Source organism: Syngnathus typhle, linkage group LG1 (assembly GCF_033458585.1).
Source record: "Syngnathus typhle isolate RoL2023-S1 ecotype Sweden linkage group LG1, RoL_Styp_1.0, whole genome shotgun sequence".
Lineage (NCBI taxonomy): Eukaryota > Metazoa > Chordata > Actinopteri > Syngnathiformes > Syngnathidae > Syngnathus > Syngnathus typhle.
Genome location: NC_083738.1, coordinates 23391273 through 23415011, shown reverse-complemented (window position 1 = coordinate 23415011; position 23739 = coordinate 23391273). Strand labels below are relative to the sequence as shown.

Sequence of the window (23739 nt, the reverse complement as noted above, 5' to 3'; positions counted from 1 at the left end):
TGTTTTAATAGGCAGACGAAATAATTTGTTTGCTTTTGGGATAGTTCTGACTTTGCTCATCTTACTATTTTAATGGTGGGCAGACATTAGTGTAATTTTATTCCTCGGAAGATGGCCATTTTCTTTTGTTGTATCGTGGCATTTTATTGATATTTTCTTAATCTTTCATGATGTCTTACATTGTCACATACGACGGTTTGACTTGTGTGATGAGTGTACTTTACAATCTTAATCTTTTCATCGCTTTTGGCCTCCAAGCTGCAACCAATCACAGGGCTTTGCAACAAAACAAAAAAACTAATTTGTTGTGCAGTTCATTAAATTAAATGAAAAGTGTGAGAACGGAAGGAAAACCGAAAGACAAAGACAGCGACTGTATTATGCCGAATAGCAAGGTGAAGTAACTTGGAAAAATAATTTATTAGCAATATTGAGAGAATATTGTGACTAAATATGCAACTGCTTTTTCAAGGCTGCAATGATGGAAGCAGCAGAACGAATTGTAAAGTCTACAAAAGCATTTTGTCCATCACAATGCTTTTGGAGGGGACTGTAATGTTCTGAACGTTAGCGCCACCTACTGTGCTGGAGTGTCACTCAGTGACCGTACGACGCGCATCCTGCAAATTTGCTGGTGCCAGACTGCAATTATGCATGGGCTGTGATTTTATGTTTTACTATCACCATTCACCACTGGATGACAGACATAGCTGAGTTATACTATGCCTGGCAAAGCAGACCCTCCTGTCTGGCATACTTTTTAGAACAGTTTGCCAAGTGCCCGAACCGTCGGTTATTCCAAGCCTGCCTATTTTGTTTGCAACATAAAACAAAAACTGAGGAGGATATTTGCAAGTGTTGTGAGAGAGGCACCTGACTTGAGACCTCCACTGTGAGGTCGATCAGGTGGAGTCTCCACTGTGGGGAATTTCCTATCTTATAACGCTTTTTGTTGCAAATATAAGATATAAGTTAAATTGTAAATGGTTTGATTTTGTGAATAATCCTATCCCTTAGTCATTTATCAACTTGTTTTTAGGCATTTTATGCACCCCTGCTCCAAAAATCCCATGTCTTCCACTTCTTTGGCTTGGGAATTATAACTTGATTAAACTGACTTGATGATGAAACTGAGATTCCAAACTGGAGCCAAACTAAGGACTTTATCCAACAATATCTCATAGCCACTAATTATCGTTTACTAAAGACACTTTTTACCAAATAACAAAATATTTCACATTTCCGAAAGAAAGTTAAAGAAGTACACTTTAAAGTTATGAATGGGCGTTATCCATCTGGTGAATGTTTTTCAATGAAGAGAATTGTCTTTAGAAAATGTTTCTTTTGGTGTTGTTTTGAAAGCTGTTAAGGACGACATATGACATATGTCGCTCCCACATCCGGAAGTGGAGATGGAAGACCCTCGGAACTCAGTTTCCCAGCATGCTTCGGGAGCGTGCATTTGACAAGCAGCCAATGGGCGCCATGACAGGCCGGCACATGACGTCGGTGGGCTGAAGAAAGTTCCTGGCGGCGAACAGCTCGACGTTCGCCCCCACGGGAGAATCGCGCTTTGCGGGTAAGTTCACTCGTTTGGCTGCGATGCGTGTTTCCGACTGCATCTCGAGGGTCGTCATAAAGGTTTTGGCCGACGGTCGAGTCTGAGTTTGTCCGAAAAGGTTCGAGCGTTTTACTGAGAATGAGCTTTGCTGGGCGCCTGGGCCTCGGCTATTTCCTGGTAAAGTGCTCCTCAGCTGTGCCTGCTGGAAGGAACAAGTTGAAAAAGTTGACTACGGGCCCTACACAAAAACTCTCTCGCCTTCCTGGTAGCTGTCGTGACCGAAGTCAACAAGCCATTCTTTCGGCCGTCCCCGTCGCGATGTGAGAGCTTGTCAAGTACGTTTAGCCATCGAGCTCTCAATGCACCACGGGCCGCCCAGTTGTGTGCACTTTTTTTAATTTGTTTTATTTTTTAGCAATACAATGACCATACTGCTGCGTTTGCCTTCTAGCTCAATTTGCTCCCTAGCAATCTTTCTTCAAGTCATTCTCTTTAGTCTGAGTTTGCCCAAATGTCAGACTAAGTCCGTACATGCACTGTAAATAAATAATAGCACATGCGCAGTTGGGATTGCCAGCTTTTGCAGTTGTGCTTTGCAGTGAACCGAGACAAGTCCTTTATCAGAAAGTGAACAAATGCGTCTTTCCACCACACATATTGTCGATCCAATCAAGATCAAGGCCGTTGCAGGCAATGGCTGTTGCACTTGAACTGTTGAGTCTCCTCCAAGGTTAATGTCGGTCCCTAAAAGAATGACATCAGATAGCAAACATATCGAAGTATCAAAGCCTTGATGTGTAGACGAAGCTGAAGAACATGCACAATATGTCCCTTAGTGCCACTGTTTCCCAACTAGTGATGCAATGAAAAATATCATCCTGGATCAAGACAGGTTGGCAGACATTCCCTGATGCTTTCTGCTTCTCCTTGTGTCCTTCAGCCTGTGAAAAAGTCAACAATGGCCTCACCGGTCTCCGTCTACAACTCCAGCGTCTTGGACGCACACATCTCCAGCGTGAGTCAGAGACCCTTTTTGTGAACATCGGTGGAAGGGGAGGAATACGAAATAAAACCTGAATTTATCCCCATAGACCTCCCGAGAGTCTCTGAAGATGGAGTTGTTGGCCGACGTCACTCTGCTGCCTGGAGAGGAGAGAATCATAGGTGAGCGAAGACTGGCGCTCTTCATTGATGGACAATTCCTTTGAGCTCCTCTTTCCCTGTGCAGACAAGGACATCATCTACGTGTGTCCGTTCAGCGGCGCCGTCAAAGGCAAAGTGTTGATTACAAACTACCGACTCTACTTCAAGAGCTCAGATACGGTAAGTTCGCATTGTCGCTGTATTTCAGGCATCTCAATTTTATTTACACAGCGCTATGTCGCCTAACGTCACCATGAGGACATCTAACATTTAGAGGCCAAGCGTCCCTGCTTCAATCTGTTTGTCACTTTCAGTTGAAGTTTACTGGGGGGAAAAAAAGTGAGCTCAAAGCTTGGTATTAGGCCTCACGATTGGAACAATGAGTCGACTTTTTTTTCCTCTCCAGGATGTAGCAGTGACACTGGATGTTCCTCTGGGCACCATCAGCCGCGTGGAGAAAATGGGCGGGGCGTCAAGTCGGGGAGAAAACTCGTACGGCCTGGACATTACCTGCAAGGTCCTTGTCACTCTGCTGTTATCTTGACGTTTAGTTCCAGGTGAGTTTTCTCACTCTTCTTGATTTTCTCTTTGTTATGTCAGGACATGCGAAACTTGAGGTTTGCCCTGAAGCAGGAGGGCCACAGCCGGCGAGACATCTTCGAGCTGCTCTTCAGACACGCCTTCCCCGTCTCAAACGGCCTGGTAAGAACACCATGTCCTAAATCTGGCCTTCTGCAAGTTTAGCATCTTGCCGTAGATGCCAATAGAAAATTCGACACGGCCTTAATCGAATAGAAGGTCAAATGGCTCTCGCTGTTATTTTATTTTTTTATTTTTTTCAAATCAAATTGTTTCAAATCAAATATTCATGAAAATGTTTCCTTTTTTTTGTATTACAATTGTAAACAATTTTGAAAGATACATGATAGCGCACTTATTTAAATTTTTTGTAAATATAAAGTACTAATTTGAGTGTTTTGCTGGCGTTAAAATTGTAAAACTAAGTCTTTAAACGTAATTAAAATTTGACAATTATTTAGTATTTGAAATTATAAATGTGAGTTAAGAGCCCTTTTTTTTTTTTTACGTAAGAAAGGTTAGTGAAAACAGATAGACAATACTAACATCAACAACAGAATATTAATCAATCATTAAATAGAACACTTTTATATTTATATTGTTTTAGAATGTCTGTTTTAATGTAAAACATAAGTGGTTACACATTGTTTTGAATTGAACGTAAGGTGCTTTGGCAGTGTTAACACTGAACTGAGATTGTTTGTTTTTCTTTAAATACGTGAACCTGCTGAACAGATGTTGAATCCCCTTTTTTTTTTTTTTTTTTCCTCTCTCTCTCTCTCTCCATGTGACGTCCCTCTTGATTATTTTGTCCCCTTTGTCCAGCCTTTGTTCGCTTATGTGACTCAGGAGAAATACGAGGAGAATGGCTGGAGCGTTTACAGGCCTGTTGAGGAGCTCAGGCGACAGGTAAGACTGGAGAGTCGGAGAAAGAAAAAAAAAATGGATGTGTGACAGTGTACACGTGTTTCAGGGCTTACCGAACAGCAAGTGGCGTATTACTTTTATCAACAAGAACTACGAGCTGTGCGACACGTACCCCACCGTGCTGGCCGTGCCCTTTAAGTGTAAAGAGGAAGACCTGAAGAGAGTGGCTACCTTCAGGTCCAGAGGCCGCATCCCTGTAAGACTTCACATGGTTGGGTTGGCGGGCAATTCCCGGCGCTAAGCGCTTGACGTTGACTCCGCCGCAGGTCCTGTCCTGGATCCACCGTGAGAACCAGGCGGTGATTTCGCGCTGCAGCCAGCCACTGGTGGGCATGTCGGGGAAAAGGAACAAGGACGATGAGCGGTACCTGGACCTGATCAGGGACGCCAACGACACCGCCAAGCTCACCATTTATGACGCACGTCCCAATGTCAACGCCGTGGCCAACAAGGTCGATCTACTTCCCCCGAACATTTTTGGTCTCCGTCCCGCCGTGACCCCCGGCTTCTCCTTTTGCAGGCTACAGGAGGCGGCTACGAGGGCGACGAGTACCACAACGCCGAGCTGGTCTTCCTGGACATCCAGAATATCCACGTCATGCGGGAGTCCCTGAAGAAGCTCAAAGACATTGTCTACCCCACAGTGGAGGAGTCCCACTGGCTGTCCAGTCTGGAGTCCACACACTGGCTTGAACACATCAAGGTCAGCCAGTTTTCACATCTTCGTTCTGAGCAATGGCCAATCAAAGTGCTTTATTTGTTGTATTGATGCCATTCTTAGGTTTGCTTAGTTATTAGCATTGTTACTCCGTCTTCTTTTAATTATTCCTCAACATCCCTCCTTTTCAGAAATCTTTAATATGCTCCCATGACTGATCACTGCAAGCATTTAGCCACGCTAGCTAGCCAGCGCATTACAATTACATTACAGCGCTGCTCTGGCTAAAGTGGCACAAAATTTGCCTCGGCCTCTTCACTCATGAGGTGACTGATGTAAGAGTATTGCACTGCGTGTACACTAGAAAATGATTGGAATCTGTTTTCCTATTCATTGCGATAATAGTAAGGGGTAAAATACCAATTTTGACTCCCAAACTACTTATTTCAAGCCTTGCGCACTCATGTGCACAACATAAAGTAATTGACATTAGCACAACAAAGCTAACGTTAGCCTATACCAAACTGGCAGCCAGCCCTTTCACATCAGAAGGTCTGTGTAAAATGTAAAAGTGTGTGTGTGTGTGTATAGCTTGTGTTGTCAGGAGCCATCCAAGTGGCAGATAAAGTGACCAGCGGTAACTCTGTGGTGGTCCACTGCAGTGACGGTTGGGACAGAACGGCTCAGCTGACATCTCTGGCCATGCTCATGCTGGACAGCCACTACCGCACGCTCAAAGGACTGCAGGTCAGTAGGTGCGCCGTGTCCCGGCCGCACCATTACCGCCCAGCAGTGATGAAGCAGGTCTCACATCCGTCTCTGCAGGTTCTCATCGAGAAGGAGTGGATCAGCTTCGGACACAAGTTTGCATCAGTAAGGAACCCGTCTGTCCCAAGCGCCGCAGTGGAGGTTCACTTGGCTCTACAAAAACATATTGGTCTTTGTCTGTGTGCAGAGGATAGGTCACGGTGACAAGAATCATGCCGACCAAGACAGGTCGCCCATCTTTGTTCAGTTCATGGACTGCATATGGCAGATGACCAAGCAGGTATGAGAGTCACCTCTCTCACTTTTGACACTCTGTCGTTTTGTCGTTGTATGCTGTCTGGTACCACTAAAGGTGTGTCATGTGACTAACGGAAAGAAAACGGGCAATGCCTAAAAGCGTCATTTTTGTCAATACAATGTCACAAGAACCCAAGAGTGGATATTCAACAAAACTAAAGTCTGCTCTTCAAGTCAACTCTACGACCTGTTTTTTGTTAACAAGGCTGGAATTTTTTTTTCTTTGGAACGGCATGGCACACAACTGAAACGACACCTTTGTTTTGATTTGGAGAAGTCGTTTTTGTTGCAAACAAAAACGTGGGTATATTATGTTTTTTTTCCCCGGGAATCCCCCCAGAATTTTCCTCCGTTTGTCGTAGGCAACATCTAGTAAATGCTTATCTGCATTTTCGGAAGAATTTCTGGGGTTTGTAATAAAAAAAACAATAATAATAGAAATGGTTTTGCGGCGCCCCTGCGATATCCTTACCCTGACACTCTAAAGTAATGTTGATGCTGCCCGTTCTTGCAGTTCCCCACGGCCTTTGAATTCAACGAGCGTCTCCTGCTGACCATCCTGGACCACCTTTACAGCTGCCGCTTCGGGACCTTCCTCTACAACTGCGAGAGTGCACGAGAACAGAATGTGAGGGAGGGGGCTGCGCGCGAGGCCACCAAAGCGGCTAACCGAGCGTGCGCGTGTTTAATTGGCAGGCCCTGCGGCAGAAGACTGTGTCGCTGTGGTCGTTGATCAACAGTAAGACGGACGTTTACTTGAACCCTTTCTACACGCCTGAGTCGGGGAGAGTCCTCTACCCGGTAGCCAGCATGCGCCACCTAGAGCTCTGGGTCACTTACTACATACGCTGGAACCCACGCATCCAGCAACAGGTGGGAAACTCATGCCAGACAATGGCAGCACTGTGTGCACCTTTGGGTCAACGTGTTTATGGTCCTCTGTCTGCATGCATGTTTGTGTGGTCACGCGTGCTCGGAAACAGCAGAGTCCGGTGGAGCAGCGTTACCTGGAGCTGTTGGCGCTCCGTGACGAGTACATCAAGAAACTGGAGGAGCTGCAGCTTTCCGACTCGCCAGCGTCCCCTTCGGCGCGCCTGGCCAACAGCGGCTCCAGCGCCAACACCTCGTCTTCGTCCGCGTCGTCGCCAGCGCAGCAGCAGTACACACACCTACACACGCCCTTCTGAGGGTCGACCTCTGATGCGCGCGCACACTCGTCACTGCTAGTGTGTCCGTGCCGTGCTAACAGAGAACGCTAATAGGACTTTTCATTTGTTATTTAGCAGGTGGTTATGTATGCAATATGGCACCGTGCAGCCTTGTCAACACACATACATACACACACGCACACACACACAAGCCTTAATGACGTCTGCTAACTATCATTCCAAGGGCTTGAACACACATAGGTCATGAAGCCACCGTGCTGACTGAAGACGCACAAAAGACAAACGCACGCACACACACCATTTCAAGTGGAGATGAGCACACAGAGTTGAGGTGCAGCGAGGGGAAAAATGGGGTCATGAAAGGATTGGAATCCCCCTCGTCTGTTCAGTTGCCGGTTCCTCTCTCGGCTCTTAAGCAAGCGGACAAGTCGGACGACGCATTGTCGCGTCAGATGCGGACGTTAACCCCGCTCGCCCCAGAGATGATATTGTTAACGTTCAGAATTGCGCGTATTCTCCGAGTGACGCTCTTCCTTATGTCTTCGCAGCTATCCCGATTTGCATCGGGAGAAATGTCCGTGACGTAAAGTCCTGCTGTCCTTTGATGCAATAACGGTGGTTTCCGGAGCCAAAAAGCAAATCGGCGACACCCCCGTCGAGCTCGTCAGATGCTCGAGCGTCGTCCAAATGTGTGCCTTGATTCCCCCGCGTTTCACATGACTGCGCTTTGGTTTCCAGTCAACTCGACAGGGTACGATTTTCGTGAGCCCGTCAAATCACAATGTCCCAAAAGTGCTCAAGGTAACAGTCTAAAACAGTGGTCCTGTGGCCCGTTGCTGACCAGTTAATACAATTATGTGCTTTTTGTGTTCTGGGAACCGCGAGTGGGTCGTATCACGACCACATTCCTTTTTAAATTTACTGTTTTAAAGCATCTGCACTGAAAACTAAGATAACTAGACAGATGAGTATTTTATTACATTTTCAGAACCGCATAAAAAGATGAGCAAAGTCTAATATTTTGAATCAACAATACAACTGTAGAACGGAATAAAAAATAAAAAAAGACTGCTCAGGAATAATGTATACGCCTTAAAATGTAAAACTATTATTTTTAAGTTGGTCAGGATGCTCCTTGCGTGATTGCCACTCAAATATTCATGCTTTCCACATCAATTTGGTGGCACTTGTTAAAATCATTCACTAGGATTGTCCTTTTTAAGATAACGCCTTCCACTTTAGAAATAATACAATCGACAGGGATGAACTTAGTATTTCTTCAGCTACATGTTTAGCTGCCCCTTTAGTCATTGTTTACTCCCATTATTTTCTGTTGAGAGCGGAACCCGTACCGGGCCCGCGGACGAGTGGTTTCAAAATGTTCAACGTGAAAAAAAATTAATAGTTGCGTCATTAGATTACATGCCGCTAAACGATCGCCAGAGGTCGAAGTGGCCATAAATAGAAATATCTTCATTCTACATTTTGGTGACTGTTAATCCCGATTGTTTGACTGTAAGCGACGTTCCAGTTTTCACGTTAAAGTTAAGCGTCAACCTGTCCCGGTACTTGTGTGCCGTCATTCACCCTTCTCGTAGACTTGCTCTTAGTCGGAGAGAGTTCTTTTGAAAGTTGTCGAACAGCCATGCTCATTTCCCGGCATCCGTCCTGAAAAGCTCGCGAACAGGGTAATGGAACCGATCGAGAGGCTTTCCTTGAGCTTTGCGGACATTCACTTCAGATGAAATCTATTTTTCTTGTCTTTTCTATAAACACTAGGATCAGGATGTGATTACCTCAGTCCAAAGCTATTTTGCGCTCTCATGTAAAAAAACAATCAATTATCGAGAGTCAAATGTTTTATTTTAATGGGGGGATGAAGGGAATGGTTGCCGGGTTTTTTTCTTGTGGGAAGCGCTTGTATACTACTCGACTTAACTTGACGTGTCTTTTTGTGGTTTGGTTCCTTTGCTGCGCTTTGTTTTTCACAAAAGGGAAGAAGCAAACAAGACCGCCATCAAACCTTCACAACTGCTTGGTTCTGTAAATATTATTGATTAAATTAATTTAAGATTGACGTGTGACGTCTGTCTGTCACGTGGCCTGTGAGTGGGATGCTGCGTTCCGGGTCGGTCGAGACAAAGCATCGTCGCCTTCGTGCATCATCATTGCCAGCATCTTTATTTCAGGTTGGACGTTGGGTCGGTCCCGGTGTTTCTTTTCTTCTGCATCCGGCTGCTTGTGAGCTTTTCTTGGCTTGGACCTGATCCAACGTATTTGAGGAAACAGAACCGAGCCCCGCCCCCTGGCCCAAAACCTACGCCTGCGAACCAGTGTCCATCTCTCAGTCAGGGATGGCAGACGAAGCCGAAATCGGGGAGGACCCAACTGGATCTTGGACTTCGACCGTCATCAACAGCGAAAGTGGACCCGATCCAGACAAGTGATTACATTTCACTTCCTTCCGCTTCAATCGCTTCTTTTTCTTTCAAATCTGGTTTTAGTTTATTTTTAAACCTTCTTGACATATCCTTGTACATTTTGGGTTCATTTTTTATCTAAGATAGGCCTGAAGACAATTAAAGGACGTGGCCTTGCTGTTGATCAAGCTTGTAAACCGACCACACAAATGTTTACCATGTTAGCGTCGTCCACTGGCGCATGCGCGCATTAGTTGAGCGCACGAGTGATGCTGCCTTCACGTCCTCAGGTGAATATTGCATTGTTAAACGTTCTCCAGTTGGTTAATTTGTGGCCTCCATCGTGATGTGGCATACACAATTGCAAAATCTCTATTTATACTTGTTGCCGTGTTTAAAAACACCGTTATTTAGTTTTAAAAAGCGGACGCTAGCATAACATTGTAGCCTCGTGCACTCGTAATTTCCATTTCACAATTGGAAAATATCATCTTTCCCATACAACGTGAAGGCAGCATGAGTCACAAAAACATTTCTGAGTGCGTGTCACAGAAATCTACATTTAATGTTTGTGTGTATGTTTAGTCCATCGGGTGGTCACGTGGAGTGGTGTAAACAGTTGATTGCAGCAACTTTGTCCAGTCATATCTCAGCCGCCTGTGACGTCATTACCAAGGTAGAATGCAAAATGGATGTTTGTTGTGGTTGCGGGCGATTGCGTACACGTTTCGTTTGCAGCATTGCTACGTGTGCGACCCCCTTCTTTCTTTGCTGTGTCCTTCTCAATTTCTCTCTCTTGCGGACCCTTTTGGGCGCACGCACGGCAGGATGAGAGTCTCCGTTGCCACGGTGACGAAGACGCCGAGCATTCCCCCGTCGCTTTGGCAAGTGTCGGCTTCTCTTTTTTTTCTGGCCTTTCTCCTCGTTTTGCTTTCAATTTCTCTTGTATGTGGCTTCACAAACTGTTGGGGTCCAGTGACTTTTTCCAAGCACCCCACGATCCCAAACAATCGAGTTTATTATTATTATAGTTTATAGTATTAAATACCTGAAAATGCTGAGCTGTTATCGTTAGTCTATGTTAGGTTAAAGAAAGGAAAGGAAAAATGCATGCTGATGTCTTGGAGAAGCGCTGTGGCGTTAAGAAGTCCCACTGCTCGACTGTATGTGTCCGTGTGCATATAGAAACCTCCAGCACAGAGGCTGAAAATGAGTGACAAGGCAACTGCAGTTCCTCTCCTGCCAGGGGAAAGCATCCAGACAACCAGTGAGTTTCAAATGCATGTCCTGTGACACTTTTGTTCTTCAAATGTCTCTTCTTTTTTTTTTTTTTTTTTAAATACCCCCTCCCCTCTTTTCCTCCATGTTTACAGTTGAGGACGTGATGTATATTTGTCCCTATAGTGGCCTTTTCAACGGAACTCTGACCATCACTGACTACAAGCTCTACTTCAGCAGCACAGAAAGGGTAGCGCACAACTTTCCCATTCACGTTCGTGTCGTTTTACAGCATTTCAGTTTGAGAGTGTTTCAGCAATCCCAGGTTTTGCGGTAAATACGGTACTCTGATTTCAACTGTGGAATGATATATTTGGTTTCAGGAAAGTCCATTTGTTCTGGCTGTCAACCTGGGCGTCATCAGCCGCCTGGAGACTGTGGGCATCCCCAACCGAGGTGACAACACCGAAGGACTGGAGCTGGTGTGCAAGGTAACGAATGCCGTTCACGCAGGCCCGGCCTATCCCTAATCTCTTTGACCTATCTGCCCAGGACCTGAGGAGCCTAAAGTTCACCTACGAGACAGGGAGGGGCCACGCAAACATAGCGAAGATGCTGGCCTCGCGAGCGTTCCCGCTTTCCCACCAGCTGGTCAGTTAAAAGTTGTCAAGTTAAAACAGTTTGGCAATCGATGTCATTATCTCCCTTGTGCACGCGCAGACCTTATTCGCCTTCCGCTACGAGCAGCGCTTCCACTCTGACGGCTGGAAGGTATACGAGCCACTGGCCGAATTTCGGCGTCAGGTAGGAACCCCCTTCAATGTGAGATAAACTTCTACATATAAGCCAGTAAAAGAAAAAGAGCGGTTACAGCTCACGCTAACTAGCCAAAGAGGCCTATTCTAACATCACCTTGCAACGCTCAGGGTCTCCCCAACGAGAGCTGGACCATCAACCGACTGAACGCGTCCTACCAGCTGTGCGACACGTACCCCGCCACCCTGGTGGTTCCCGCCAACGTCTCGGACGAGGACATCAAGCGAGTGGCGGCATTCCGGGCCAAGCGCCGCATTCCGGTGGGCTTTAGCGCATCACTCATTACACCGCAACACATACTTTATAAGTCAATATTGGTCCCAAATACATTTCGAGTTGTTTATTGCAATTCTTACCTGAAGCTGAGCATCAAAATGAAACTGAGAATTAAATGCTAACATACCATAAAGGGAAATGTCGTAGGCTCAAGGGCTAACAATTAGCATTTTTCATCTCTCTTGATTCTTGCATATGCATAGAATCGTCATCCTTTGTGAGGAAGGACTAAAATTTGTGCTGTCCTGATGAACTGAGAGAGGAGATTTCTAAGAAAAAAAAAAAAAATGTTATTGATCCCAATGATTGCCCAGTCACACGTGTTTTTCTCGTCAGGTGCTGTCATGGCTCCACCCCGAGTCGCAGGCGGCGCTGGTGCGCTGCGGCCAGCCGCTGGTGGGCCCGGCCGACCGCCGCTGCAAAGAGGACGAGCGCCTCCTCCAGACTATCATGGACGCCAACGCGCACTCCCACAAGCTCAGCATCTTCGACGCCCGACAATTCAGCGTCGCCCGTAGCAACAAAGTACGTCACCCGCCACGCCATCCGACACGGGAGGCACATAGGTGAAACTCGGCTTCTTCTCGCAGGCGAAGGACGGCGGCTACGAGAGCGAGAGCGTGTACGCTAACGTGGATCTCAACTTCCTGGAGATCCCCAACATTCACGTGATGCGTGAGGCCCTCAGGAAGTTGAAGGATGTGCTGTATCCTGACATCCAACAAGAGCGCTGGCACTCCAACCTTGATCACACACATTGGCTCCACTACATTCAGGTATGTTCGTCGCCTCACTCCCTTTTTTTTTTTTTTATTCCTCCAATCTGTGCGTTCCTTTAGCTGCTTCTGTGTGGAGCGTCCCAAATGGCATCCAAGCTGGAGCGTGCAAAGACATCAGTGGTGGTCCACTGCAGCGACGGCTGGGACAGGACGTCTCAGCTGACGTCTCTGACGATGCTCATGCTAGACAGCTACTACCGCACGCTTCGAGGATTCCAGGTCCGTCTCTCGGTCCGGAGGGGGCACACGCACACTTTATCCTCAGTCTCCTCTTTCTTTTCTTCTTCTTGTAGGTTCTGGTGGAGAAGGAGTGGATCAGCTTTGGACACAAGTTTGCTGCCGTAAGAACGCGACTCGCATGCCAGACCTGACCACAGTTAAACCCCTAAATTGGAATTAGGAATTATTTTGTGTTTTATTTGCACATAGAAGTATTTTTTATTGTTTTTTAAATGGTTTTGCGTCTTTGGTTCCTCAGCGCGTGGGCCACGGCGACGACGACCACGGCAACTCTGAGCGTTCGCCGCTCTTTGTTCAGTTTGTGGACTGCGTGTGGCAGATGAGCCGGCAGGTACGTAGCCGGCCAGGAAAAAACTCTCCAGGGCCTTTTCCTCCGTGACCCCCGTGACCTTTTCTTCCAGTTTCCTGCAGCCTTTGAGTTCAACGAGCTTTTCCTGATTACGCTGCTGGACCACCTGTACAGCTGCCTCTTCGGAACTTTCCTGTGCAACAGCGAGCAGGAGCGCGCGACCCAGGTGAGCACGGACGAACCTGCAGCCCGAGATGACGGCGCTTCGCTAACTCCTCATGTCCTTTGTAGGAGCTCCAGAACCAAACGGCGTCTCTGTGGTCCTACGTCAACAGGTAAGAGGAGAGTTTGACGACATCTCGGTCCAGTCTGACCTGTGTTTGCCCGTGTCGCACTCAGCCAGCCCGAGGACTTCAGCAACCCTCTGTATGTCCACGAGCGCCACAGTGTGCTCTATCCGCTGGCGTCCTGCATGCATCTGGAGCTGTGGACGACTTACTACGCACGATGGAACCCTCGCATGAGACCGCAGGTGGGCATCTCCTCTCACGATTGGTGGAATGACAGCATGTATCTCAAAAGCACACAACTCAAGGTGCTTGTACCTCAAGGCCAACGTGGACTTGAACTTGGTTGATCCTGAGATGTGCTTGAAGCGAACATTCGTTGAGAATCTTGACGGAAAACAAAAAAAAGCAAAACTCGTCTGTTTGGGTATATGGGTGTGACTTCAGATGTTTTAAATTGTGTTTGTGCTATGTGGAGAAATGATCTGCTTGGCTTTGCAGGTGGCTCAGCATCAAATGGTGAACAATCTGCTGCAGTTGCGGGTTCAACTTGAGCAGAGGGTAGAGGAGCTGCGCAGGGAGGTCCAGGCCAACTCTCCAGCGGCGTCGCCCGAACGCGCCGCCGCGATGGCTGCGGTCGCCCCAGTCTGACGGACACACGCTGGTTGGTGCCCATTGACACGAGAGTGGCCCTTACCTTTTTGTCAGATTACATGTGCATCAAAATACGTTGAAGTCACGTTGACCCCTTCCACGCACTAAGCTTGAAAATGGGTGAGCAATCGGGAGCCGACCGTGGTGTAAATATCTCAGGGCTTTGCCAATGCAAGCAAGACTTATTTGTCTCCATGTATTGGTATAAACTTTTAGATTTTTTTTTTTTTTTTTTTTTTAAACAATGTTGCACTCTTTTTTTTTGTGTGTGTGCTTGTGCTGCCTTTAAGGCCAGGACAAAAAAACAAAACAAAAATAACTCCCAGTCTCATTCTCTGTGTTTTCTTTTTTTTTTTATTTAGCTTCTGCATCCCGGTAGCATGTAAACAGCTTCATAGATGCACTCATTCACGTTAAACATTCCGCTGTCAGTCTTGAAACACGTTTTTCTAAATGTTGGTTAATATTATTGTTGTTGCTATTGTGATCTTCATTGTCTTCATTGTAGGAGGTTAATATGATGGAATAATTATACAGGTCGTCGTCGTGGAAAGAACACAGCAAACGTGAGCACGAAGCATTGCGGTTGCCGCCAACAAGGCAATCAGAGCGGAGCGCACGTTTCTCCAGTTTGAGAGTCAGTAAAAAAAATGTCCAAGTAAGCTCCCTTTACTACCAAGTAACTACCAAAAATGTTTGCTACACTGACAAAAGGAATCAATCAATGAATGAAAGAAAAAGTCACATTTTGAAGGATGCTCGAAAGCTTCATGTCAGTCAACTCAACTGATTGTGGATACAAATTTCCATTTCTCATTAAATAAAACCAAAATGTGCATTGTGACGCTCGTGTGTGTGTGTGTGGCGTGTGCACGCCGGTCACCGTTTCAATGCTTCTGCGTTTGCGTGTCGTCACACCACGTTGCGGCCATGTCCAGGTTCAGCACTGGCATGCTCCAGGAGAGTTTGCTGCACTGCAGCACAACAAACAAAAAGTAATCAACTCAAGTCCACTCGTAACAAACAAAAGGTAATCCACTCAAGTCCACTCGTATCAATACAGCCGTGCTTTGAGATACGAGTTGGATTTGTTTTGTGACCACACTCCTATCTCAAACCTTTTCCCCAGACATCATTCACGAGAATTCAAACAAATGAAACCGTTTTTGCTGTGCCCATCTTGCCCTCACGGGGGCAGTAGATGGCAGACGGACAGGGCTGGGCTTACTTTGTTTAGAGAAACGTCAGTATAGAGAAATTACGTCGGGGCTACGTAAAATCTCTCTAAATAACGGCAAAATAAAATGTACATCTGACCAGATTTTTATTTTTTTAACCAGGCTGTTGTTTACCTTGTGGTTCTGTCGCCAGCACTGAGTCCGGAACGTCAGCCTTCACCATCTCCGCGTTCAGGCTCTCTGTCATCGCCACACAAGGCGTGGGTGAGTGGACAGACCGTTGGAGAAATGTGTGTGCGTGCATCTTACGTTGGATGCCGAAGCACAACTTCTTCTTCTGATATGAGATGTAGCTGCTGATGGCACCCACCAGCGCCATGCCCACCGCGCTCACGATTCCCGCGATGGTGCCGACCTCCGCTGTGGTCCCTACACGCACAGGCATCTCCTCAACCTCTCACACTCCTCGGTCAAACGCATCCGAGCCATCTGCAGTAGACTTACCGATGTTGTCATCGCGTTGGTTGACGTGATCGCGTTCGCCGCTTGGTCGTCCACCTGAATATACACAAAACCAAAAGCGTCAACACCACTTTGGCAAACGATTCGTCTTGACGGGCAAGCGGCGGTGGTCGTCACCTTTGCCTTTGTCAGGTTTGTAGCTGTTGTCGTTGCTGACGTCTATCAGGTCGTTGTCGGAAAATCCGCCTGTACTCACAAGCACGGCAGGTGAGAGGTCAGAGATGTAAAAGCAGGATGCTTCATGCATATGCGTACCATTGAATGCAGCCAATAATTAACTGAATCGGGAATAAGTGCAGGAGGGAAACAGAGGAATGCTACTATTAACCCCTAACCCTGGATGACCCACCTGCAGGCCGACCCCCCTTGCCCTTATTGGTGGTGGTGATGTCGTTGTTGGGATCCAAGGCGTCGGCCAGGTCAAATTCGTCCGCGGCTGCCGGTGTTCAAAACGAGGGACGGGTGGAAACGTGGCAAAGGGAAAAGCCAAAAGAAAGAAAATGGCGAGCCGTGTGGCTGCATGCTGGATGAAACGTCACATAACCTTACCTGGTTTGCCTTTGGGTTTGACCGGAGCCTTGGTACCTGTAGGGGGCGGTGTGACACATGGATGGCATATATTATTATGGGATTATTTCAATTAGGATGATGCATGTATTTTACCTGGCAAAGGTGTTGGTGTGGCTGTGATAAAAAAAACAAAAAAAACAAAACATGAGGTCAGAAGTATCATATTTGATAGGATCTTTCAAATTTGCTATTTGGTCAAGGCCTGGAAATGGAAGACATCCTTTCCTTTGGGCTGTAGCGTTCTCAGACTTTTGAGGGCTCTACTTATGATAGTACAGATGCATGTTGCTGCAGTACCAGGAAAAAAGTATCATATTAATCACAGTATAACATTAAAATTGGAAGACTTTGACTCCTCCTTTGTAGTAGCAATGTTATTAAACTGCTCTTCAGTAATACTACTGTAAAATAATCAGTAAGTATTTAAAAAGACCTACACTGGGTATCACCTGTCACCTGAACTGGAAGCAATTGCTTTGTTTTCATTTGTGTAATTTAAACGTAATGTAAAAACATTGGACTGATTTTTTTCCTGGTGTAGGAGTAATACACCCTTGTACCTTTGAACCATTTTCAAATTGGCCACAATTTCATCATAAAAGGTCCAATATGGTCAACTTTTTGTGGAGCAAATTCCCAGTTGTAAAGTCACACTGTCGATTATTTGTAGTGGCCAATTTTGGGCATGTTCTCCCCCCTTGGTGTGCCTATGAAGACTTACTTTGCGCGTTGGCGGCGTCCAGAGCGTCGGCCAAGTCGAGTCCCTGAGGCCGCACTGCAGCAACAAACACAAAAAACGACAATGAACTCCAAATTAGCCTTCCAGAACACACTGGCATTCTGCTGCACACAAAAGGACGACAAAGGGACTTTTGTGCCCCTTCTTGCAGCCCACAGGAGCCTCAACGTGAGTCAATGTCTTTTTCATTCTCCTTCTATTGACCATTATTGTTATCGTTATTATAATTATGGTTACTGTAAGTGCATTTTCACTTGCTTTTAGGAAACCAATCACCTTAAAAAAACAAAAAGGATGGTCATTGCTGTGAGTATGACAATGGACAAGAGAACGATGAACGATGCGCTCACAATCAATGGACCGGACCGTTATTCTTTGTTATGGGCCTGGGCTGGGACACAAAATAGACAGCACGCATGCGCACGACAATGGGTGCCTCTTGTTTTTGGTTCTTATTAATGTTGTTGATTACCTTGCATCACGAGCATCATCATCGCCAGCGGCAGCAACGACGGACTTTCATGAGCAGGCGCCATGACGAACAGAACCGAACCGTCCACGAGCAGTCCACGAGCCGGCGGATGTGTTAAGTCGGAGTTTTTAAGGGGCGTGTTCCACCCCCCACCCTGTGGCATCCGGTATGTCCTTACAAAATAAAATAATATGTGGCGTCAGTTCCGCTGTTATTTTTCGGTTATATTGCTACAAACAGCCCGCAAGTAAATCTTACAAATTTAGTCATAAGAATTTGTAAATAACTTTTTGCATAACAATAATAGCCAACTCGTTTTTAAATGACTCACGCTATCAGGCTCTGAAGAAAAGCAACAATTTGTCTTATTGGTTTTTCACGACTCAATTTGCTACCTCACGTGCGTTGCTCAAGGTGTCAAACTATGGGCGTGGCTTGTGTCGTCGGGGACGTCAAGGAGCCCAAAACCGGGACATTTAACTCGAAGCATGCCACACGTCAGCTGAACCCGACCCGAGCGGCACCGACGAGATGGGCGATAAAGAGGGCACCAGGTATCTTTTAAACCTGTTTTATTTTTTTGCATTTTCCTTTGCTGGCGCTCATTGCTTGCTTGCCTGCCAAAAGCAACTCGTGGCTTTTCCAGCACTTTATATTTAAAAAAGAAAAAAAAACTAGCTCTAACAGAAAATGCGTCAGGAACAAAAGCGGTGGTGCAATAACCCAATTAATATTTGTGAGGAAACCCAAGGAGAAAAGAAAGGGATGAAGTTTAATAAGCTGATGAGGTGATTTGGTGCTGGCGGTCGGGGGCGGTTTCAGCTGTTTAAGGTTCGGCATTGAATAGCATGGGATTGCTAGGAATTATGTCATGGGGGAAAAAGAAACCCTCTAAACTGTGTGTACTCAAGTTTGTGTGACAAACGCAAAGAAGTTTTTAAAAAAAACTTTCTCAAATATAATACAACGTCAAACATCTTTGGCATTATGTCTTGCATCGGTTGAAGTGTACTTGTTAACTTTTGGCCATCAAGGAAAATAATAAATTGCACAAATCTAAGTGTTTTTTTTCAAGTCAGAAAACACCCGTGTTCATCCTTCACAAACTGTGGTGCTCCCAAAACACTGGCTTCCTCTTTAACAACCGGATGTGCTTCCAATGTGCACCGTTGCACTTTTGCCTGATTTCCTGCATGGTTTTAGTTTTTGGGGTCTGACCCCATCCTCGATATTCAGACTCACCAAAGGCAGAAAATGTGATGAGGTGTTTGTTTCCCTGTTTTTTTTTTGTCATCACATATCTATAAAATCTGTCTCAAGGTCACTGCAAATAGGAGCCAGTGTTGAGCGTGACTGCTTCTTGTTTGGATTAAAAAAAAAAACCCACCAAATTTACATGAAAGTGTCTCGTGAAAAATGAATTGTGAAGAACACATTTGAGCAAGTGCCGCTCGTTTCCTTCCAGAGTGTTCAAGAAGATCAGCCCCAACGGCAAGGTAAGGTCAACTCCACCGGCACCACGTGTAGGTGAACGCTGACGATTCTCCACTTTGCAGCTCAGCGTTTATCTGGGCAAGCGTGTCTATGTTGACCACTTTGATCACGTGGATCCAGTGGGTAAGTGTACATGTACGATACATGCACGTGAAACTTGTAGAGTGATGTTGAGATGTTTGCTGGTGCAGATGGAGTTATCCTGGTGGATCCTGAGTATCTACAAGATCGCAAAGGTAAAGCAAGCAATCTGATCTTCAATTTTTTTTTTCTGCCAAGTTGCACCATTATCGCCAACATCAAAATACAAAAGCATAGTTGGTCCAAGTGTTCATCAAAAACAGTGGTTTTCCTAAAAAAGGATTTAATATTATTGTAAGCCACAATACCATCATGTAGCTGGAAAAAAAATCGTAAGCAGTAAAATTATAATTCAATAAAACATATATTGTACTTAAAATTGAACATAATTAAATATTACAAAACAACCAGTTTTTTTAGAGTAAAAAGTGAAATACAATTGAACTCTACATAGGTAGTAATTTACTTTAGGCACCACTAGAGGGCACCAGTGTACCACTAGTGGTAGAGGTCACCACAGCTTGATAGTTAATGTCCATTACTACCTTAACGTGGTTGTTGTTGTTTTTGTTTGTCATAAATGCTTTTGAACAGGGGTGTGTAGATTTTTTTATATTCTATGTTTGGCGCTTATGCACTTGTAATTGAATGCAATGTGCATTTGTTTGCCTCAAAGTGGTACACTAAAGACTTGCACATCAGTTGTCTTCAACTTCCACGTACCTTTGATCGTTTTGAACTTTTAATTTGGTTGAATTCCGATTTGACCGTTCATATGTTTGTATCGATCATCAAGGTTTCCTTTTGTCAAATCAAGAATTGATATAATTTTTGATGAGCACTCTTTAACTTCAACTTGGTGTGAAAACATGTCCAACGCAAGTGTCGTTTGTGTCGGCAGTCTTCGTGACCCTGACCTGCGTGTTCCGTTACGGTCGGGAGGAGTCTGACGTCTTGGGTTTGCCATACCGGAAGGATCTCTACATCAGCCTTGTCCAAGCCTTCCCTCGTGTCGCCGAACAGAAGCCACTGAGTGTCCTCCAGGAGAAGCTCCTGCGCAAACTGGGCCAGCATGCGCACCCATTCTGCTTCAATGTAAGACTGCTGAGCCGCGTCACGTCGAGCTGCTTTTTGGGGAGGAGCCTAATGGGCTGCCGTGTTCAGATCCCCCCAAACCTGCCCTGCTCGGTCACCCTGCAGCCCGCACACGACGATGTGGGCAAGGCGTGCGGTGTGGACTTTGAAATCCAGGCCTACTGCGCCAAGTCAGTCAGCGAGAAGATCCTTCAAAGGTTGCCCCCGGACGAATGGCGGAATCATTTGAGAAATACACATCTTACATTTTTTTTTTTTAAATTCTGCTTCCTTCCAGGAACGCTGTGGAACTGGTCATCCGAAAGGTGCAGTACGCCCCGGAGAAGAAAGGCCCGCAACCCAGCGCGGAGAGCACTCGAAGCTTCTTGTTGTCCGAGAGGCCGCTCCACCTCGAGGCATCGTTAGACAAGGAGGTGAACCTTTTTCCAAACATGTCATCAGAACGGCGCATCAACTTCCGATTGTTCGGTCCATGGCATCCCAATACCCATTTCAAAAAATATTTCCACGTCATTCGAGCAGCTACAAAGCTGAAGTTCTTGACAAGCAGCCATCTTGAAATGTGTCCAATCCGCTTTTTTTCCCCAAATTGTGCCACTTAATTTCACGCCACATGCTCTACCATACCAGCTGTACTACCACGGCGAGCCCATCAACGTGAACGTGCATGTCTCCAACAACTCCAGCAAGACTGTCAAGAAGGTGAAGATCGCAGGTGAGCTGCCGTCGGACGCTCGCGCACATGTCTCCGTCGTTTAACGCCGTTTGCTCCATCTTGCTCACCCGCAGTGCGCCAGTACACTGAAGTCTGGATTTTCTTTAAGGATCAGTTTAAGTGTCCCGTAGCCCAGCTGGAGGTCGAGTGAGTTTGTGCAAGCAAAATCTTCGCCATCCTGTTGGCTTTTTTTGGCGCACCCTCTTGCGACATGTCCAGCCAATTTGATGGTGAAAGGGGCAAAACAGTTTTTTTTTTGTTTTTTTTGGTGACTGTCAATCAGCGAGCAGGTCTGCGCCAGTTCCACCTTCTGCCAGGTGTACACGCTGACACCCTCCATGGGGGATAACCGCCATAAGCCAGGCCTGGCGATGGATGGCGACCTCAGTCTCCACAACACCAACCTGGCCTCCAGCACTATGTATATTGCCCCACCCCCCCTCTCTGTCAGCCCGCCCGCTATCCTTTGTTTTTGGATGATTATTTGTGTTGCAGAATGAATGAAGGCTGCAACAAGGAGACGCTGGGCCTCATGGTGTCCTATCGCGTCAAAGTCAAACTGGTGGTGTCTCGGGGCGGGTGCGTCCAAAACCTTATTTATGCCTTGCTCGCTTAGATGTGTTAGTTTTAATGTCGTTTTTAGAGCCAAGTGTATTTTTTTTTTTTCCTAACACATGAAAGATGAGTTTTATTAATTTAGTATTAAAGTTTGACCTTCCGTATGTGCATCTTGAAATATAGCCTTAAAATTAACTATGAAAGCCTTTGTGACTGTAATTTTAGTTTGTGTATGTGAATTTTTAATTGTAGGTTATTGGCTTTGGTAAACTATAAAAACCTTAAATTCTACTTTGATCATTTGGATGTATGTACACATTGCTGATCTTCCTCTTATTTTTTTTTTCTTTTTTTGTGGCTGGTGTGTGCGCATGAATGCAGGGACATGGCAGTGGAGCTTCCCTTTTTTTTGATGCATCCCAAACCCAGCGACCAAAAGCCAGGTGACGCACAGGCACACCGAAATCATCCCGATTTAATCTTCTTAAACCGTCAGGATTAAAGCACAATTTAATTTATGGTGTTCACAGCGGTTCCACAAGCCGGAGCTGCCGCGGGTACCGACCTCGATAACGAGTAAGTGAGCTCGGCCGAGCAAGTGGTGTGAGTAGCAACGTGACGAGTCCCCCAATTTTTCCAAATGACCAATAGTCTGAAGGGCTACTCCAATTTGAGAACGATGACAAATCACTTTAAATGAGCGTTGCTTTCTGCTAAAAACTTGACCTAAACGGACCATTATTGGTGAGACAAGCGGTAGAATAGTTGGTCGAGAATTTATTTTGTCGTGGAGGAGTTTTGACACGCTTGTAGCCATTTTGTTTATCATCTACTTTTTCTTCTGCAGCCCTTCCCCTGAAGCCGACGACCTGGTTATCCAAGACTTTGGCCGCCTGGATTTAGAGGGGGATGAGGGTGACCCTCTGTGTTAACTGTTGTCACGGTTACCATCGGAGCAGGAGTGACTATCTTTGATTATACGCAAATATTTTTATTAGCTGGGTGGGAAACATTTCACAGTCCATGTTGCTCTCGCTCAAAAGTTTGTCCAAATAAAGGTGCAGAAAACAACTTGACTTCTCTTCATGTTTGCTGCAGCGGCGGCTCCAACATGACCTCGCAGGTCCGTCCCAATTCTCCCAGTTTGACTTTGGCGTACTCGGCTCTGTTGAGCGCCATCTGGCAGTCCTTCCTTGAGGAATAGGTGGAACCCTCATGAGGTTGGCCGGTGGCAACCTGAATGGAGTGACACGACAAATCCATGTTATATTAAAGCTTGAAAATGTGCCATGTACACGTGTGTTACCTGCGTCAGGTAGCGGATTTGGCCACTCAATTCAGTCTCTACTCTGCCGACGGAGCTCTGGAACTGGACCAGCTGTCTGTCTAGGAGGCTGGCGTTGTGTTTGTCTTTGGAAAGTTCCATCACAATATTGCCTGCACAAAAATGACAATCGAATCTGTCACCCCCAAATCTTGAGGTAAGTATAAAAGTATATTGACGGAATCAGCAGAAATGCTGTGCATGAGGGGGTGATGCTTTGGCTACAATACAGTTTCCCTTTGTTTTGTCAAATTATTTTAGTGAACTCTTTTATTTCTGTCCTGGAATGCTTTTACAGTGCATTAAAAATATGCCTTGCCAAGATGTTCGCGTCACTTGTTACATTTGGCAGGTAAAACGGCAACATCCGCGTAATGGAAAAACAACAAAAGTCCTTTGTTAGCTGACCAGCACACTGCAAGATCATCGCAATCTCCTTCTCAACCTCCTCCAGGACTCGCAGGCGCTCGTTCGCCATCGTCAAGTGGGCTTTAATTTGGAGGGAAGCGTCGTCGTGAAACACCAAATGCGTCCAAACCCAGCAAAACAAGTGAACTGCGCACGCGCTCGAAGGACGCCATCTTTTTGAGGTTCTACGGGTCGCCTTCTAAGTAAAAAAGGTGACTTATACAAAATGCGATTCGTTTACATTTTGTTACTAAAATGTAAGCCTATTTTGAACTTCTTTCCACAATTAGGACTATTGGACAACGATTGTAACAAAATGATCATCTTAATGATCCGCTTTAATTAGCAAAATAGGATTCATCATTTTAAACCGTGTTATCTTAATTGGAGGAAACGGGGTATTGATAGTTCCTTGTAGATGGTCCTTAATTAATTGTTGCTAATCTCGTAAAAAAATATTATTTTTGTAATGGAGGTCGCCTTTGACAAACATCACGCTGTG

General features: G+C 45.8%; 5 protein-coding genes across 14 annotated transcripts; 3 read left to right on the top strand and 2 right to left on the bottom strand.

Annotated features, from left to right (window-relative positions):
* Window positions 1-1421: 1421 nt before the first annotated feature.
* Window positions 1422-9179, top strand: mtm1 (myotubularin 1). Of its 3 annotated transcripts, none has more exons than XM_061294283.1 (16): window positions 1422-1579; window positions 2502-2576; window positions 2653-2725; window positions 2790-2884; window positions 3111-3221; window positions 3305-3406; window positions 4109-4192; window positions 4257-4406; window positions 4477-4662; window positions 4731-4913; window positions 5460-5615; window positions 5694-5741; window positions 5824-5916; window positions 6448-6561; window positions 6630-6806; window positions 6920-9179. In XM_061294283.1, exons 2-16 carry the CDS (start codon window positions 2520-2522, stop codon window positions 7118-7120), a joined length of 1830 nt encoding a protein of 609 aa, XP_061150267.1. In that variant the 5' UTR covers window positions 1422-1579; window positions 2502-2519; the 3' UTR covers window positions 7121-9179. The 3 variants fall into 3 exon arrangements, with proteins under 3 accessions (XP_061150267.1, XP_061150266.1, XP_061150268.1); XM_061294282.1 differs by having other exon boundaries at window positions 1423-1579; window positions 6917-9179; XM_061294284.1 differs by lacking the exons at window positions 1422-1579; window positions 2502-2576; window positions 2653-2725; window positions 2790-2884 and adding an exon at window positions 2891-3043 and having other exon boundaries at window positions 6917-9179.
* Window positions 9180-9227: 48 nt separating this feature from the next.
* Window positions 9228-14925, top strand: mtmr1a (myotubularin related protein 1a). Of its 5 annotated transcripts, XM_061294229.1 has the most exons (19): window positions 9228-9545; window positions 10108-10198; window positions 10350-10406; window positions 10708-10789; window positions 10896-10990; window positions 11124-11231; window positions 11293-11391; window positions 11461-11544; window positions 11667-11816; window positions 12169-12357; window positions 12423-12608; window positions 12672-12830; window positions 12905-12952; window positions 13090-13182; window positions 13253-13366; window positions 13432-13475; window positions 13540-13672; window positions 13929-14091; window positions 14619-14925. In XM_061294229.1, exons 1-18 carry the CDS (start codon window positions 9457-9459, stop codon window positions 14076-14078), a joined length of 1971 nt encoding a protein of 656 aa, XP_061150213.1. In that variant the 5' UTR covers window positions 9228-9456; the 3' UTR covers window positions 14079-14091; window positions 14619-14925. The 5 variants fall into 5 exon arrangements, with proteins under 5 accessions (XP_061150213.1, XP_061150206.1, XP_061150223.1 ...); XM_061294222.1 differs by having other exon boundaries at window positions 13929-14925; XM_061294253.1 differs by lacking the exon at window positions 9228-9545 and adding an exon at window positions 9567-9812 and having other exon boundaries at window positions 13929-14925.
* cd99l2 (CD99 molecule-like 2) lies at window positions 14413-17693 on the bottom strand. Of its 2 annotated transcripts, none has more exons than XM_061294487.1 (10): window positions 17563-17693; window positions 17073-17126; window positions 16445-16465; window positions 16331-16366; window positions 16131-16217; window positions 15899-15967; window positions 15764-15817; window positions 15569-15688; window positions 15434-15499; window positions 14413-15055 (listed from the first exon to the last, which is right to left on the bottom strand). In XM_061294487.1, exons 1-10 carry the CDS (start codon window positions 17624-17626, stop codon window positions 14994-14996), a joined length of 633 nt encoding a protein of 210 aa, XP_061150471.1. In that variant the 5' UTR covers window positions 17627-17693; the 3' UTR covers window positions 14413-14993. The 2 variants fall into 2 exon arrangements, with proteins under 2 accessions (XP_061150471.1, XP_061150460.1); XM_061294476.1 differs by having other exon boundaries at window positions 16131-16221; window positions 16332-16366.
* On the top strand, window positions 17604-22497 carry arrb2b (arrestin, beta 2b). 3 transcript variants are annotated; one of them, XM_061294323.1, is made up of 15 exons: window positions 17604-17728; window positions 17977-18116; window positions 19028-19058; window positions 19119-19179; window positions 19248-19292; window positions 20039-20232; window positions 20302-20429; window positions 20510-20645; window positions 20863-20947; window positions 21022-21094; window positions 21231-21368; window positions 21443-21526; window positions 21887-21948; window positions 22036-22081; window positions 22353-22497. In XM_061294323.1, exons 2-15 carry the CDS (start codon window positions 18094-18096, stop codon window positions 22435-22437), a joined length of 1191 nt encoding a protein of 396 aa, XP_061150307.1. In that variant the 5' UTR covers window positions 17604-17728; window positions 17977-18093; the 3' UTR covers window positions 22438-22497. The 3 variants fall into 3 exon arrangements, with proteins under 3 accessions (XP_061150307.1, XP_061150305.1, XP_061150306.1); XM_061294321.1 differs by having other exon boundaries at window positions 20039-20429; XM_061294322.1 differs by lacking the exon at window positions 17604-17728 and having other exon boundaries at window positions 17840-18116; window positions 20039-20429.
* Window positions 22476-23730, bottom strand: med11 (mediator complex subunit 11). Its single transcript, XM_061280799.1, has 4 exons — window positions 23725-23730; window positions 23238-23436; window positions 22812-22942; window positions 22476-22741 (listed from the first exon to the last, which is right to left on the bottom strand). The coding sequence occupies exons 1-4, from the start codon at window positions 23728-23730 to the stop codon at window positions 22589-22591; spliced, it is 489 nt and encodes a 162-aa protein (XP_061136783.1). The 3' UTR covers window positions 22476-22588.
* Window positions 23731-23739: the final 9 nt, after the last annotated feature.